Below are 13,093 nucleotides of genomic sequence, written 5' to 3'. Positions count from 1 at the left end.
AAAGCAGCCATACAAAAATGACTCTTAACAGTGGCCCATTTACAAGTGGATAGTGAGCATCTGATGAAAACCATGTTATAATTAGCAATAATAGGATTTGTGATAGTACTTCTTCCATTCATAACACTAATTAGGAGGCCAATAACTTTAAACACTAAAAGGGTACCAGATTGATTGATTTGGTTGTTACGTATGAACCCCCTGCACAGCGTTTCGAGGTCCTGAGCAGGGCTTTTGCATGTGGTTTCCAGTTCTGAAATGGTCCAGAGGTGATGGAGAGAGCAGCAGGTCACCAGAAACTCTTCTGGCCACTCTTAAAAATAAAGGTTCCACATAACCCTGATGCCACAGGAGAACCTTTTTGAAGAACTTTTAGGCTATTCTGTAGTTCTTCGTGCCGGGGGTGCTTTAAAGAACCCAGAAACCAATAGCCTGATCTGAAGAAGATTTTTTTTTTTATTTAATCTCCAAAGAACCACAGCCAACTCAAGAACGAGAAGGAGGTTCTTTGCTGAACCAAAGAACCACTGAAGAACCTTTATTTCTAAGAGTGTGGGTCGAGCAGGAGGCATCGGTGAATGACTGTCGTATGCTTTAGCGAGAGTTTGGGGGTGTGAAAGAGTGCACTGAGCTTGTTCTTTACTCGCCGACTGAAAGCATCTTCATTGAACTACAGCTACTTCCCAACCTCATCTAGATATTTGCGGTTCAGTTCCGCCTGTTCCCTTTGATTCTCGTTCCGCGCCATTTCGATCATGTTTCTCAGCAGGTGGAAGGTGAGGTCGATGGAGATCGGAGGATCGTCGTTCCGTTTGGAAAACTCCGTGAGCTCCTCTAAGCTGTTGTCCTCGTGAGGAGAGCGTAGCTGCGCCGTGGGGAAGTGCTGGAGATGCAGGACACCACCTGCTTTCTGCGCTCCGACGTTTCTTTGCAAATACTGAAGGAGTTTTTCGCCCACCAGGTACGACATGGCGTCGTCTCCAGCCCTGGTTAAGAGCGCGTCGTCTAGCTGGTTGCTCATGAGGCTCAAATCGCGGGGTCGACAGGTGCTCAGCGGGATGTGGGTGGTCAGTAAGACTGAAGTAATGAGCAGGACCAAAGGGACGGGCTTCATGCTGGACACAGCCGCGCGTTTCCTGAGGAAAACACCACCCAGGTGTGTTAGCTTCAAATCAAAACAAAACTTTAATACACGACTATTCAATATTTTCTGCTGGTTTAAGTAGTAGTGTAAATTACTAAACTGACATTTGTAAATGAGTTATTGCTATATAAGTATATAAATAAATTAAATGTTTGTTTAGTAAATATAAGTTAGGCCATAACAAAGTTTTGAAATGTTACTTCATGTATATATATATATATATATATATATATATATATATATATATATATATATATATATGGTGTTTTATAAATACTAATATCGATTATAAAAATAATAGATACAATTTTTCAAAAAAGAGTTAAAGACGAATAAACTAGACTTTTGTATTATGTAATTCAAAGTATTCATATAAAAATGGTCAGTATATAAAAGCTCGTGCATACAAAAATATTGCAGCTCGTTTATAAAGCAAAAAAGTACATCGCTGGTCCATGGTTTAATAACTTTGATTATCGTCAAAATCACAGTAAATTTAGGCTATATTTGGACATGCGATGGTGTTTTAATTAAAAACGAGTAAAAAAAATCGTCAACTAATATTATTAATACCGAATCTACTTTAAGACAGAGAAACCGAATCTTAACAATCAGCTCAATGAATGAACAATATAAACACTAATATCTCATAACTTGAATGGCCTCAAGTCAAAAAGTTGAAAGCAAGTCATATAAGGTAACTTACTCGATCGTCTTCTGTTGCTTCAAAAGAACTTGTAAGGAAGAGTGTTTGCAGACAGACTGGAGTGGAGCTCCTGTAGCTCAATGGTTATATACATCACACACAGCTCCATTGACGTCAGTGGAGCTGCATAAACTGCTTGTAAATGAGGCAATTCTGAACTGGAAGGAAGAATGGAGTAAAGGTGCTGTAGATCCGAAGGACAAAGTGAGGCGTTTCTTTGTCTCTCCAAAGTTTTCATTCACAAAAGATGATCTTGATGCTGTTGCAAAGTCATGAACTTAGTCTCAAAGAAAATATATCCAAAGTTGGAACAGACGGGTGATCAGTGGATGGTGATACTTTGACTGTCAAATGACTTGTTTTTTAAGTGCACCTGAGTAAAGTGAGCTGAGGAGCTGCTGTCGTGATGGATTTCTGCATGGCTGGTCATTTGTGGTCAGGAGGAGAGCAGAAGCGCGCGACGGGGTCTGACTCTGTCCAAGGTGCTGAAATTCAAGATACAGCCAGACCTCATCGGTTCATTTATATTACAATAAAAACATGTATTTCTTTGTGCATATTCCTGTCTATATTGGGTGTTTCTACGTATATATATATATATATAGAGCCTATAAAGTTATTAAGATTTAGAAGCACATTGTAAGAACAAGCTGTCTACAGGTTATAACACATGAGCCAAAAATCACATAAGTAACATTTGAGAACTTCACCATATAATTCAAGTTAAACTCTGTAAATGATAATACTGACATTAAAAATAAACCACATGGTCATGAATTAAAATGCTTTGTGACTATGAAATATAATATTTTAAAGAGTGGCTGAGAAAAATGTGTTCAACAGCCAGATGCAGAGGTTTAGTCACGGTTGAGTATTGTTTCTGGCTTGCCGTCAATTCCCCAGTGACGCAGCATTAACTGGACACAGATATTTATATAAGCCTGACTCTCTAAGGAAATTCCTAAACATGGTTTTACCTTCCTGATCAGTGCAAAGGGACAAATAATAAAGCCAATATATATTTCTTAATGTTATTTAATGTTTTAGGAAGGATGACATTTTGTTACACTAGTTATCCAGTGACAGCTTTGTCCGCTCAAAACACTGAAGCTGTGAATTGCAGTCAAGCTGAGGAACAGCCGCCCTACATCCTATTGGCAAGGGCAGCAAAGAACAGGGTCTATTAGTTGAACATTGTGTTAGGAAAAACAGTAAATTCAGGCCAAGTTGTCAGTGTCAGCGGTTTACTTTGAAATATGGCCCATCACCAATTTCAGTCCCTAAACACGCTAAAGTACATGACGCAAGGATGAGTTAACAAGGTTCAGATCCAGAAATTGAAAAAACAACACCACATATTTAATGTCTTAATTTGTCATGCACTTTACGAGTGATGCCATTTATGAAGAATGTTCAGGCAATGGTATAAGATGTATTTTATACACATTAGTGCATTCATATGCTTCTCAATGCCCCAGTAGAAGACGTCACATCCGTAACATCACATGACCACAGAAGACCAAATAATGACTCAAAATGGAGTCACATTTTGTAACACACAGTCCTGCTGTTCTTATTGATTGTACCTTTGATAAAGCATAATTCACCATCAAATCTTTGGTAAAATAGACATAATATCAACTGCATAGAATCAATATACATTCTTTACATAATCACAAATAATACAATAGCATTAATTTCATATGTTAATAAAAAGTCTGAATTACATTGTTTACTTTGACCTTTGTAATGCAAACTACATCTGTAAGCTTTATGCTGCTATGTAAACTGGATGAGTATATCTGATAAAGATAAACTGTTTAAAAAAACTACAAACGAAAACTGTGTGAGGTAGTGGAAGATCTAGAACATATCGTCACATCTTATTGGCTTTCCAGGAGAGGTAAGAGTTCCAGGCAACAGCCACGATCTGAACCACAGCTAATCTGAAAAACACAAGCATGAACAAATGACTCTATTAGAAATCATGTGTTATTTATGTGATGCAAATATCACATTCATGCCTTAAAAAAAAAATACAAAAAACATAATATGAATCCAGGTGAAACAGACCGGCTGACTCTAGCTGTTAATCCTAGTGGGGAAATTCAGGTGCCAGAAAGAAGTAACATCAAACAACGCACTTCTACAAAATTCCCAACAGTCAAAATAAGAGCCTAATTAAAGTCTCCCTGCTTCCTTCCCTTTAATATCCTTTCAGAATTCTATGCTGCACACTGGGTGTCTGAGGCACGTCCTGTGCGTTCTTTTCCCAGTGACGCCCCTTAAATCTCCAGCACTGTTGGATTAATGCCCTGCTGCAATGGACGAATTATCATTAACAATGATCACTTGACTTTTGAGGCTAAAAAGGGTTGTATTTAAAAACAGAACTTTACCTGTGGTGGAGAGGGATGAAATAAAAATTGGCAATCTGCACTGGAGGCCAAAGCTGGAGAAATGAAGACACATAGAACTGAACTGAATTAATTGAAAAAAAAAAAACCAAAAGAAGAAAACGGTGTCAAGTATGCAACTTACATAGTAATTGGAGATCAAGGCATCCATGTAGTCCTATTGGAATCAGGAAAATTCAGAGTAAATATATGATCTGACAAAAATGCAGTTTGTAATTATTGCTCAAATTTCTGGTTAAGCATGTGAACAAACCCTAAACCTTAAACTTTGGTGGGGAAAATGCTTGTTGCATTCAGACTACACAGATATTAATTGAGAAAATGCTTAGTTTTAATGAATTATTTTCAGGCGAAGGATCATAGGCTTAAAATTGAATATAATGACCCTGCTGCTTGTTCCTATCCAATATTCCCTGCAATGTTTTGAAAAGGAATTTTGACATTTCTTCAAGCATAAGCTAAAGGACACGTACATGGCGGTCCACATGATGTAAAAGAAAACCAGACTCATAGGACCAGGTGACCTTCTTCCACTGCCCCAAAGTTCATTTCAGACGCTCATGTGCCCATTGTAGGGGCTTTTGAAGGTGGACAGTGGTCTGATTGGTCTGTGGCTTCGCAGCAGAGTGTGATGCACTGTGTGTTGTGATTTCGATGTATTTATTTTATTGCTTACGTATTTGTTTACCTCTTTATGTAAAGCACTTTTTTTTATTGTATTGTACCGGCTTTTTATGCTGCCTCTTGGCCAGGTCGTCATTGTAAATGAGAACTTGTTTTCAATTGACTTACCTGGTTAAATAAAGGTTAATAAACTTTAAATTACCATTGTGTCTGAAATGTGCTATTTAATAAACTTTAATAAAACTAAAGTAGACATTCTGTTCGCTCGGAGCGATAGCCTTCATTGCCCTTGTGCTTCAATATCATCAGTGTATATTAGGGGTGTAACGGTACATGCATTCTTCATGAACCGTCACGATACTGATGTCACGATTTGTGCATACGTTCAGATGATGAATGCAGTCAGTCACAGGCGATCCACACTCCAATCCAGAAGGGGGCGCGCGTGGCAATGCAATGCTGTTTTTGCCAACCGCCACAACAGGAAAAAGGGCAGAAGAAGAGACAATCTACGCAACAATCCAAAGCAAGTTTGTCGAGTTCAGATGGCACGCAAGAGCTTGCTAGTAGCCTATATGCTTATTTTTTAATTAATCTGTGTGATGCGTTTCTGCCGCTCCATACATTTTAAGAAGAGGAAACCAGTACAGCAGGAAGCGGTATCCTGTTTGTTTTCTTCATTTTACACAAGCACAGTTTTTTTTATTTTTAGAAATCGCCCTTTACAGTTACGAATGATGTCTTACTCTTATCTGTATGACCTTAAATGGCGAAGTATTTTAGGTTGTTTCCACCGTTATAATAAGAATAATTTGGCATTGTGGCATTTTAAGTCTCATTACTACAGTCCAGTGGTGAAATATACGTGTTCTGGAAATCACGTGCCGCTTCACTCACTGTCTCCTCTTGGAAAGGTGAAGTCGGCTCTTTTTCTCCTTCTCGCTAATCTTTCCGTGATTTCTTGAAAAAACTCTCACGTGCAAAGAAAATGATAGGTATGCTACGCACAACACGTTAATGAAACAAATAAATATAAAAACATTTCATTGTTCCGTTGCATTTTACCATTCAGCATTGGTCAATCTAAAGGGGGATGTACTGTACCAACTATCTCAGAGTGACTAAATGCCACTAGGTGGAGCATACTGTAATTTTCACTATTGTCTGCTTAAAATAAATTATTATAAACTCATAATTAACTTAAAGAAGTGAAGTGTCGGAAGCAGGAATTCACTCTGACTGGTTATAATTCCTTTTCCTTCCTTTTTTCCTTGTTACCTGTTCATTCATGCTTTTATCATGTCGTGACTAATGATGCTGGTGCCTAAACCCAGCCTAAGGGTCTCCACTCAGGCAGAGAGTGGTCACGGTTCCCTTAAAGTGCTGTAAAAGCTCCACAACTCCGTCTCACCGCATCAACCGCAAGTCAAAACCCTCCTATCCCTGGTGCCATATAAAAATCAAGTCATCTGGAACAAGAGGGCCCTTTCCCCTGCTAGTGTCATCTTTTGAAAGGTCATCTTAGTGAAACTGAGTGTGTAAAAGAAGCCCGTATTAGAAACTTGTGCTGTTTCTGTTTGTACTCTTTGCCTTAACAGTTTCTAATTAAGAACGAACAAGGCACCGGCCACCTGGGGTGAAACTACCGCGGGGCCGAGACGTCATTATATTGTTCCCACTGAATTTGACGTCACAGGAATTTAGCCCCTGAGGAACTGAGAGCGCTTTTCATTTTTTGGACCGTTTTGAATGCACAAAGACAGAGAACACAACAGGGATGCTAATATTCTACATCTTTAGAAGTGAGTAACATCAAAGACCAGCCAAATCCTGAATGCCCAGGAAACTGCCCATAAGCAGAAAGCTGGAGGCAACTGTTAACAATGATCAAACCAGAGGTTCAGAACAACCCTAAAGACTTGAATGCGCTGTGTTCTTGTCACTTTATTATGACATTGATCTATTATAAAACCAGGTTATAAAGCGTCAAATGCCTCATGATGAGAACAATAATGAGCGGATGAGTTGTTGGTTCTAATCTGTGTTTTTCTGTGAGCTTATGCACACTTAACCTTTTAATATAAAACCAACAGTGCCGCGACTCTCCAGATTCACACACTTGATGATGATGTTGCACTTGGTGTCATTTGGTAAAGATAGAGAAAGTAGTCAGTGGGGAGATGGCATTTTACCTGACTTCACAGACTATGTAGGCAACAATAATTGTTTTAGCAATTGTAGGTCTCCTTGTGGAAAAAAGTTATGTTGATTTACTTCAGATTTGCTGTGCATTTTATGAAATATAATTATATTAATTATATTAAAGGACTTCATTCTTGAGAATGAATGTGTAATTTTTTATAGCTTGAAAACTTTTTTTTTGCAGTTCAATGTGGTGCCACTATTGGCACAGAAATTACACTTTACCTTTAAAAAGGAAATTAAAAATCATTACATAAAATATTAATTTGTGATCAACTATTAATTATATTATTAAATATTAATTATATTAACAGTGCCTGGTTCGTTCTTAATTATATAGTCAGGACAAATATTTTGTCATAATTTCAGTTTTATAATAAAATGTTTGCTTAACATTTTCCAAGAACCTTGGAAGGAAGGAATGAAGAAAGGAAACAAAAAAGAAAAGAAAGGAAGGAGTAGAAAGAAAGAGCAAGATAGAAAAAGGAAAAGGAAAAAACAGAAAAACAAAAGAAGTAAAAAAGAGAACAAGAAAAAAGAAAAGGAAAAATGTAAAAAATAATAATAAAAAGAAAGAAAGAAAGAAAATAGAAGGAAAAGAAAAAATAAAAGAAAGAAAGATAGACAGAAAAAAGAAGGAAAGGGAAAAATAAAAGAAAGAAAGAAAGAAGTAAGGAATAAAAGAAATAGAAAGAATAAAAGATAGATAAATAGACAGATATATATAAAAGGAAAAGAAAGAAAGAAAACAGAAAAACTAAAGAAAGAAAGAAAGAAAGAAAACAAAAAAATAAAGGAAGGAAGGAGTAGAAAGAAAGAGAGCAAGATAAAAGAAAGAAAGAAAGAAAGAAAGAAAATAGAAGAAAAAATAAAAGAAAGAAAGAAAGAAAGAAAAGGCATAAAAGAAATTGAAGAAAGAATAAAGGAAAGATAGATAGAAAAAAGGGAAAGAAAGAAAAACAAAAGAATTAGAAAAAAGAAAGAACGAAAGAAGGGAGTACAAGAGAAGAGAAGAAAGAAATACAAAAATAAAATAGAAAATGAAAGAAAGAAAAAAATAATGAGAGAAGAAAAAAGACAGAAAAAAAGGAAAAAAACAAAAAGAAAAGAAAAAAGAAAAACAAAAGTAAAAGAAAAGAGAAAAAGATAGAAAAACAGAAAAGGCAAAAGAAAAATGAAAAACAAAGAAAAACAAAGAAAGGGAACAAAAGAAAAATAAAGACAAAAAGTAACAAGAGAAGAAAAATAAATAAAAAATAAATAGAAAATAAATTAAAGAAAGAAAAGAGAAGAGAAGAGAACAAAAAAGAAGGTTTTTAGAGTTTAGATAAGGGCATCAGCATCATCCATTACAAAATCCAGATCAGGTTTATGTTTCTCTTCATTCAGGAGCTGCATTTGATCTAAAGCCACATTCAGTTGACTGACTGAAGCCCAGTTTCCCTGGAGATAGCCTCCGGGTTAAGTGCTTTGGACAATCAGAACATGAGTTCACACATGAACTGTCCAATTCCCAGGCCAATCCAACCTGAGATCAAACTCATGACCTTTCCATTACTCAACCAGAGCCTTAACCACTAAGCAAGCACCTAATGAGCGTCAAAGAGCTGCCACTGCAGTAGCGGAGTGCCGTTTAGCTCCGTTTTAAAGGGCACTCCTGCGAGCAGCATCCGAACTGCCATCCTGTCACCCTTGTATCACCAAATTACCTGACCAATGGTCATTATAAACAAAGGTAGACACCGTCCACAACAAGCCATGAATTTAATCAGCATCAGAGGTCCTGTTTAAACCGTAAACAGTCCTACTAATAACTAGCAGCTACAAAACGTGTTTTATTGGATCACAGTGATATCCTTTAAGTTGAGTCGCACAGTAGTATCACCAAAGTTAGTGATTGGCTTTCAGCTCACATTGGCTGTTTGGGTTAATGAGCGCATTTATCATTAGCTTTCTGTCTTTTCTGACATTTAGGTGACTGACCTTTCAGTCTCATTTTAACTCCGCCACCTTTCCTACATAAATAATTGATGGCCCTACTCGGAGACACTGCTGCGTCAACCGTTGTTCCTACAAGCCCATGAGTCACTCCTCGCTGGTCCAGCCCTCCGTCCCTCCATCAGCGGAAGTACTCTCTAACTGTACCGTGCCAATATAAGAATCACAGGACAGAGAGTGCACTTTCAGGACCATAGATGGAGTTGGAATATATTTACATTGGCAGTGAGAAACTCTGGGATGAGAAACTATATTACGCCTGAAAATATTGGATGTGACTTAAATCACAGTTTGAGAAAAGTTTAGGAGGTATTTAATAGTGATTATAACTATAAATACTGTTCAAACGGTTGGGGTCAGTAGGTTCCTTTTCTTTTTTCCTCTTTGTTTAAGCCCAAAATATACTTTTTACACGTATGTGAGGGTCAACATACAGAGCACGTTACGTGAATTTTGTCACCAGAAGAGTATGCGCGTACTGTGTGCGCACCACCAAGTTTTTGTAACAGCATGTACTTTTGTACATTCGCATTTAAAGGTGCCCTCGAATGAAAAATTGAATTCATCTTGGCATAGTTAAATAACAAGAGTTCAGTACATGGAAATGACATACAGTGAGTCTCAAAAAAAATCTCAACATAACACCGACTGTTACGTAACAGTCGGGGTGTACGCCCCCAATATTTGCATATGCCAGCCCACGTTTCCAACATTATAAAAGGCATTAGACAAGGGCAGCCAGTATTAATGTCTGGATATGCACAACCAAATCATCAGACTAGGTAAGCAAGCAAGAACAATAGTTAAAAATAGCAGATGGAGCAATAATAACTGACATGATCCATGATAACATGATATTTTTAGTGATATTTGTAAACTGTCTTTCTAAATGTTTCGTTAGCATGTTGCTAATGTACTGTTAAATGTGGTTAAAGTTACCATCGTTTCTTACTGTATTCACGGAGACAAGAGAGCCGTCGCTATTTTCATTTTTAAACACTTGCAGTCTGTATAATGCATAAACACAACTTCATTCTTTATAAATCTCTCCAACAGAGTAGCATTAGCCGTTAGCCACGGAGCACTATCAAACTCATTCAAAATCAGAAGTAAACAATATAACAGTATACAATACTCACATAATCCGACGCATGCATGCCGCATGCATGACGAACACTTTGTAAAGATCCATTTTGAGGGTTATATTAGCTGTGTAAACTTTGTTAAGGCACTGTTCAAGGCAAGCGCGAGCTCTGTGGGCGGAGAGCATGGGATTTAAAGGGGCCGCAGCATAAAATCGGCGCGTTTATAATGATGCCCCAAAATAGGCAGTTAAAAAAATTAATAAAAAAAAATCTATGGGGTATTTTGATCTGAAACTTCACAGACACATTCAGGGGACACCTTAGACTTATATTACATCTTTTAAAAACAATCTAGGGCACCTTTAATTTGTTTTGCAGTAATTAGTTTATCACAAGGCGGCAACCGTGCCCTGGGAATGTCGATTGACAAGGTAGTCGAAGAAAACCTGCATAAACAGAACAGACTGGAACGCATGCAAGCTACAGCGACAATGGAGGCCTACATAGACAAGAGATTGTGCAAAGAGGTTAGTACCCTCTTCACACAATCTCTTAACACCCTCAATTGTACAAGAGATTGCTCAAAACTGTGCATGCGTTGAAAGCCTGTGAATGCGTATAAGTCAAGCGAAGTATTCTTTGCACGGCTGTGTGTTCGACTGTGCGTGTACGTCAGGGCTTTAGGGGTCATACTTGGCACCTTTGTGGTCAAAATAGATCGAAACCTTAAAATTAACCTTTTTTTTTCCCCTTCAGGAAAACCATTGTAATATATTTTTGTTTATAAAATGGTTAGTTCCTGTCCTTGATTCTGAATGGTCAATAGCGGTGATTTATTCACAATAAAACATGGCTATGACCGCTTCACCCAACGCTTTTGTGTATCACTACACAACACCTTTAGCAACCACTCTTAGCAACGTAAACTGTTTGTTCTCAATTGATATTGTTTATTGAAGCTTACTGTATTATGTAGAAGAGTGTTGTGAGAAGAGATCAAGTGAGCGTGTTTATTACCTGCATTCAGATTTAGCATTTTCCTTCAGGTCAGTCCTGTGTTCATAATAAAAAATCTGTTCAAATGTCTGCTGCAATATCTTGTCCTTTTAACAGTTAAGGGGTTTTCCCATGACTGACAGCGTTAGTCAAAGCATTTGTCAGTTGAGTCTTGTTCCATGTTCACAACAATTCAGTCTTTCGAATGTAAAAGTCTTCGCTACTGACTGCCACTCTCATAAAGACAGTCTTTGCCGCCATCTAATGGCGTAATAATGTAACTTCTGTTCACGGTCAGGGACTATTTTTTTCCGGCGGAAGGAAGGCTTTTAGTGATTTTACTTCATGAAAGTTGCATTGATACATATTTTTTGGCTTTAATAATTGTATTGTGTGGTAACCGTTTTATAAAAGCAATAAGGTACTCAAGGCTAGTGCTGTATCATGAATAAGTCAAGGGGTTGCTTTGCGTCATGCTTAACAACGCCCTTCAGCCGTGACTTATTCATGATACAGCACAGCCTCTCATACCTTACTGCTTACTTAATAATATTTTTTGACTATTATTTATACGCTACTTTTCCCCATGGAAAATAATACACTTTTTTTTTCTAATATAGTTTTAAATTATTTTTTAATTAAAGCAGTATTCCATGTTAAAATAGAGACAAGGTATTTAAAATTCAATTTTTGAAGGTAGGTTAGTGCCATCTGGTGGGAGTAAAAAAAAGAAAAACTTATGTAATACCATGGTGTAACCACTAGATTCCTATATAGCTCTACAGTATATAAAGTGGCTTATCTCTAGTATTTTTAGACAAATACTTATTTTTATTAAGCTGTGGATTTGGATTTATACTTAGACATTCTCAAAGACTACATTTTGTCAAGATTAAGATTTTTTTGTTTGAAATGTTCAGTTTTTGCTTTAATTTTACTACAGTCATACCTGAACACAGTGGAGGACATTTTGTTATTATCATTTTCTGTTAACATTCCAGTGTATCCATTTTTTTGGGTTTCACTTTCTGCAGAAAGCGCTCATTTCTTCACACCATTAGAATAATCCTAGTCATTTGTGTTGTCAGAATGTTTAATCCAGGCTTGTGATGAAAACTGACCCTCTTGAGTTTGACCACATTCTCCTCCACAGTCAGTCCATTGAGAGCACCAGATATTCCCAGGAAAGCACCCAAGAAACACGGAGCAAAACACACCTGTGGATATACAGTAGAAAGACCTGATTAGATCAGAGAGCACCTACTGTAACACTTATCCCATCTAGTTTATGGAAACCTTCTCGTTCATATTTAGATGACATATAAATGTACATGGTTAATCAAATTCAGTGTTCATATTTAATACCATTAGACAGCTAATCCAGCCTAATTGTTAATTTATAGACTACTGCCGCACATTTTCACATCGGATAAAATATGCATGCGCATGTTGAAAGCTATCAAGGAGACAATGACAGACTGATGCATCCATTTATTATTAGCACACTGGATCACTGGAATTCCTTCATGTGTGGTTTTCCAAAGGACATTCCAAATAGAAGTTACAGAAATTATCATCAAAAACAGCCCCTTTGATTTTCCTTTGACTTTAGGGTACCAATTCCGCATTGTTTTATATTTCATAATTCGAAACGGTGATTTAATTACATTTCATTTTCAAGCGACATGGAAAAAGGTACATTCATTTTTCAAAAAACAAAATTCATTTTATTTAGTGCATGTAAAGTGAAATAAGCTGTGGACATGCTGGCAGTACCTGCTACTGACTATTGGAATCTGTCTATTTTGTAAAATATTATGAATAAAAAATGACTTAATAGCTAATTGAAATATCAAATGACTTCAACATCTGAGGACCTCTTTTACTTAATGCTTATGCAGCCGTTGTAAAACCATCAACA

The 13,093-nt window shown here is 37.0% G+C and overlaps 2 protein-coding genes across 4 annotated transcripts in view; both read right to left on the bottom strand.

Moving 5' to 3' along the window:
- Positions 1–91: 91 nt before the first annotated feature.
- uts1 (urotensin 1) lies at positions 92–2,741 on the bottom strand. Of its 2 annotated transcripts, none has more exons than XM_048207470.1 (2): positions 1,851–2,741; positions 92–1,165 (listed from the first exon to the last, which is right to left on the bottom strand). In XM_048207470.1, exon 2 carries the CDS (start codon positions 1,112–1,114, stop codon positions 677–679), a length of 438 nt encoding a protein of 145 aa, XP_048063427.1. In that variant the 5' UTR covers positions 1,115–1,165; positions 1,851–2,741; the 3' UTR covers positions 92–676. The 2 variants fall into 2 exon arrangements, with proteins under 2 accessions (XP_048063427.1, XP_048063426.1); XM_048207469.1 differs by having other exon boundaries at positions 92–1,136.
- Positions 2,742–2,869: 128 nt separating this feature from the next.
- mpv17 (mitochondrial inner membrane protein MPV17) overlaps positions 2,870–13,093 on the bottom strand; it is a 28,311-nt gene continuing 18,087 nt past the window's right edge. For both annotated transcript variants that reach the window (XM_048207468.1, XM_048207467.1), the window contains 4 exons: positions 12,294–12,389; positions 4,392–4,424; positions 4,250–4,302; positions 2,870–3,796 (listed from right to left, as the gene is read on the bottom strand). In XM_048207468.1, coding sequence (XP_048063425.1) covers positions 3,727–3,796; positions 4,250–4,302; positions 4,392–4,424; positions 12,294–12,389 — 252 coding nt within the window. In that variant the 3' untranslated portion in view covers positions 2,870–3,726. The remainder of the gene's footprint in view (positions 3,797–4,249; positions 4,303–4,391; positions 4,425–12,293; positions 12,390–13,093) is intronic.

The sequence above is a fragment of the Megalobrama amblycephala genome, linkage group LG11, assembly GCF_018812025.1.
Source record: "Megalobrama amblycephala isolate DHTTF-2021 linkage group LG11, ASM1881202v1, whole genome shotgun sequence".
NCBI lineage: Eukaryota > Metazoa > Chordata > Actinopteri > Cypriniformes > Xenocyprididae > Megalobrama > Megalobrama amblycephala.
This window is presented reverse-complemented; position numbering and strand designations above follow the sequence as displayed.

Coding starts and splice junctions, on each gene's coding strand:
- uts1 (XM_048207470.1), bottom strand. CDS start 1,114: ATGAAGCCCGTCCCTTTGGTCCTGCTCATTACTTCAGTCTTACTGACC.